At 60.6% G+C, this 3,109-nt stretch overlaps 1 protein-coding gene across 1 annotated transcript; it reads right to left on the reverse strand.

Annotated features, from left to right (window-relative positions):
- Nucleotides 1–423: 423 nt before the first annotated feature.
- Nucleotides 424–2,497, reverse strand: VOLCADRAFT_100897 (uncharacterized protein; the record flags this gene model as incomplete). Its single annotated transcript, XM_002959393.1, has 4 exons — nt 424–901; nt 1,611–1,951; nt 2,302–2,366; nt 2,458–2,497. The coding sequence occupies 4 exons, from the start codon at nt 2,495–2,497 to the stop codon at nt 424–426; spliced, it is 924 nt and encodes a 307-aa protein (XP_002959439.1).
- Nucleotides 2,498–3,109: the final 612 nt, after the last annotated feature.

Below are 3,109 nucleotides of genomic sequence, written 5' to 3' on the forward strand. Positions count from 1 at the left end.
CGTATCCCTGCAATTCTCCCAGCAATGCATGCAGCCTGTCAGTGAAATCCCCGCGCCGCCAAGCCGAGCCCCGCTTGCCCGGCCAAGTGATTCCCCGTACGAAGAGTGGGGAGTGAACTCAGGCCGTTCTCACGCACTCCAGGTGCCGCTGCACTATGCGAGCGATGGGGATGCCGCTCTGGGTGAGCGCTGCAAGGCACACCAACGCCCCCGTGCCCTTCTGGTCTGTCTTGCTACGTACGATCTGCAGCCCCACACCCCCTCCCGGCAACTCCTCAACGCAGCCCACCTTCAGGGCCGCCAACTCGCTCCTCCAGAGCATCTTAAAAAAACCCAAGACCAGCCAGCAGGCGTCCTGGGTGAACTCCATTGCCCTCCGCGGCTCCGCATTTGCCCTGCACCGTAGCTACGCCACGAGCAGCTTCAGCACCCCCAGGGGCAGGGGTGCCTTCGTCTTGGTCGATGCCGACTCCAGCCTCGCAGCAACGCTTGGCCCAGGGTTCGCTTGACCAGCGGGTCGCGGCTGATATATGCCTCTGGCGAGACTCCCATGAACCACTGCCAGTCCGCCAGGGTGCTCAGCGTGCCGATGACGGTGGAGGCCGTGTACCGGCCAACTGCATGCGCTATGAACAGACAGACCAGGTCCCGATTGAGGTCAGACCCACGCTGGCGGGGCAGGGCGCCCGCCTCCGGCACCCCTGCGACCTCTGTGCAGAAGTGTACAAAGTGTCGCCACCCCGACTCGTAGGTGACGGATGAGCTGTCTGTAACCGCGCTGCCGTGTAATGCCACAGTCAGCTGTGCCAGTTCCTCCGAACACTCCCATGGGCCACTGTTCCGATACCCGCCGCCGCAAGCAAGCAAGTGGTGCAGCGGTACCAACCGCCGGGGTAGGCTCCTGGGGTGATTCCGAGGCACTGACGATGCGCCGAGCAGGGGCAGGCCTCACAGCGCAGATCCCCAGCTCCGCAGCAACGCCCACAGACGGAGCAGCTTCCCTCCTCCCGGTGACAGCCTGCCGGCACTGGCCAACGGGGTGCGGGGGGAATCTAGTTGAGCCTGAGCACAATCAAGTCGTACTCGCTGGGTGCGGCTTCGGCAACCCACGGGAAAAGGCAGTGCCGTCGGGAAGGGCGACCCAGCACTGCAGCGTGCCGGTGCAGGGGTGCCGAAAGGCCATGAATCGGCGCGCCTCTGGCGCCAGCTTGACGTGGTGGAAACCGCTCGCCAGGTCGCGCTTCCCCAGGAAGCCGTTGGCTGGCAGTTGTTCGAGAAGTGTGGCGAGATCACGGAGCGGGCAGGGGAGCTTGGTCATGCACTCGTTGACCCCAGACCGAGAGGGGTCGGTTATGGGACGGATGGAGCCATCAGGCTTGAGGACGACGTGCAGGGGGTTGACGACGGCAGCAAAGTCGGTCTCGGAGCCATGCACGCTGGGGTCATATTGCTCGGTGACGCCGGAAGCCAGGAGGTCATCGAAGTGCTGGCTCATGTCGGCGAGGTGTGGGAGGATAGAGGGATAGTTGTGGAGGTGGTGGGACGGGTTAGGCTCCGCATGGAATGCCCAGACGGCCGTGTTGCGGGATGCTGGCATATCCACTCCATACCGCAGCCATGCCTCGGTGATGAGCTTGCTGCCCGCGTGCCCGAACCAAGGGCGCCCCGGGGCTGGAGGGAGCGGTTCGGGGATTATGGCCGCCCCGCCCGTAAAGCTCAACCCCACTGCCGGCACCAGCACCACCACCGCCGCCGCCGGCGATCCGGCACCCCCCCTCCTGCCCGCCGCCTTGCCACCCGACATCAGAGAGTAAGTGGCGGCGGCGGCGGCAGCAGCCAGTTGCTCGTCCAGCTCTACTCGTACAAAGCCATCCAGCAATGGCGACCTTGGTGCCGCCTCCGCCGCCGACAGTTTTACTTCCGGCTCTCCGGCGGCCGCCTTGCCCGTTGGCTGAGATGGTGGCGGTGGTGGCGGCGGCGGCGGTGAAGGGAACACCGGGTCCACCACCTTCTGTACGACCTCCTCTATCAGGCGAGGTAGCAGATCGCTCAGATAGGCACCCGCACGGAAGAGAGCTGGGGAGGTGTTCACCTGCCACACCGCTACTTCTGGCGTATCAGCCTATCTATCCTCCGGATCAGCTTCGCGCGCGCGTTGTTTATGATCCCCCCGCACTTTCCAATAATCAATCTTCCTTAGAGCCCGGTAAGCTTAGTCTATGTAGCGCGAGACTCATAGACGTGTAGTCGTGGATTCGAGTCCCATACGCGGTAAGAATGTATTATGAAATGTAAGCTTACTAGTTGAAATCGGCGAGTATGGCCGCGAATGCTGCCAAGTGCGAGGTCCTTCACTTTTGGGGGCACTACACGTGAGCGAAAGCGGCTTATGGAAGCTGAGTATCGGTTAGGTGGGGTGGGGTTGGGGCGCTGACCGGCAACGAGACGGCACGGTACCTCGGGTTGCACTATGGCCCAGGAGTGCGGTTTTCAGCATGTACCAAGCAACTACTCGCAGCAGGGAGGCGGCCAGCACCCTGTGTCGAGATAAGAAAATTATCACCCCCAAGCTATGTATGTCTCTCTACAATACACTAGTTGTACCGGTGTTTTCTTAATAATATATCCGAATTCCGAATAAAAAATGTTCGTGGTCCTAAAAACTAGGAATGAATAATGTTTCCGACCGTACAAGTTCATTCCTCCAGCCAAAAATGGGCTGTCCATGCCAAAGCCGCTAGGATCTTACAGAAGACATACATATTAACCATATCATAGCAATGTCGCAACTCCGGTTGTCAACAGTGAGCGGGCCAAGCGTCAACGTTCTTCATATGGAGACAATCGTGATGGGCCAGGAAACACGGGCGTCGAGTTTGATGGCAGCAGCCACCCCGGCGCTGCAGCTAAGACTCCTAACCCCACACTCTGTGGCGCAAAGACACCCCGACTGCAGACACAGCGGATCGTGAAGGGGCAGAGCGACGGCGCGTGGCTGGAAAAGAAGGACAAGTATTCCTTCAACTGGCAGCTGTACCCCGGAGCCATGTTAGTTTGGGCTGATGTGCGGTGTTTTCCTTTCCTTCGTGGCTTTTAGGCGTTGTAGTAT

This window comes from Volvox carteri (genome assembly GCF_000143455.1).
Source record: "Volvox carteri f. nagariensis unplaced genomic scaffold VOLCAscaffold_204, whole genome shotgun sequence".
In the NCBI taxonomy this organism is placed as follows: Eukaryota; Viridiplantae; Chlorophyta; class Chlorophyceae; order Chlamydomonadales; family Volvocaceae; genus Volvox; species Volvox carteri.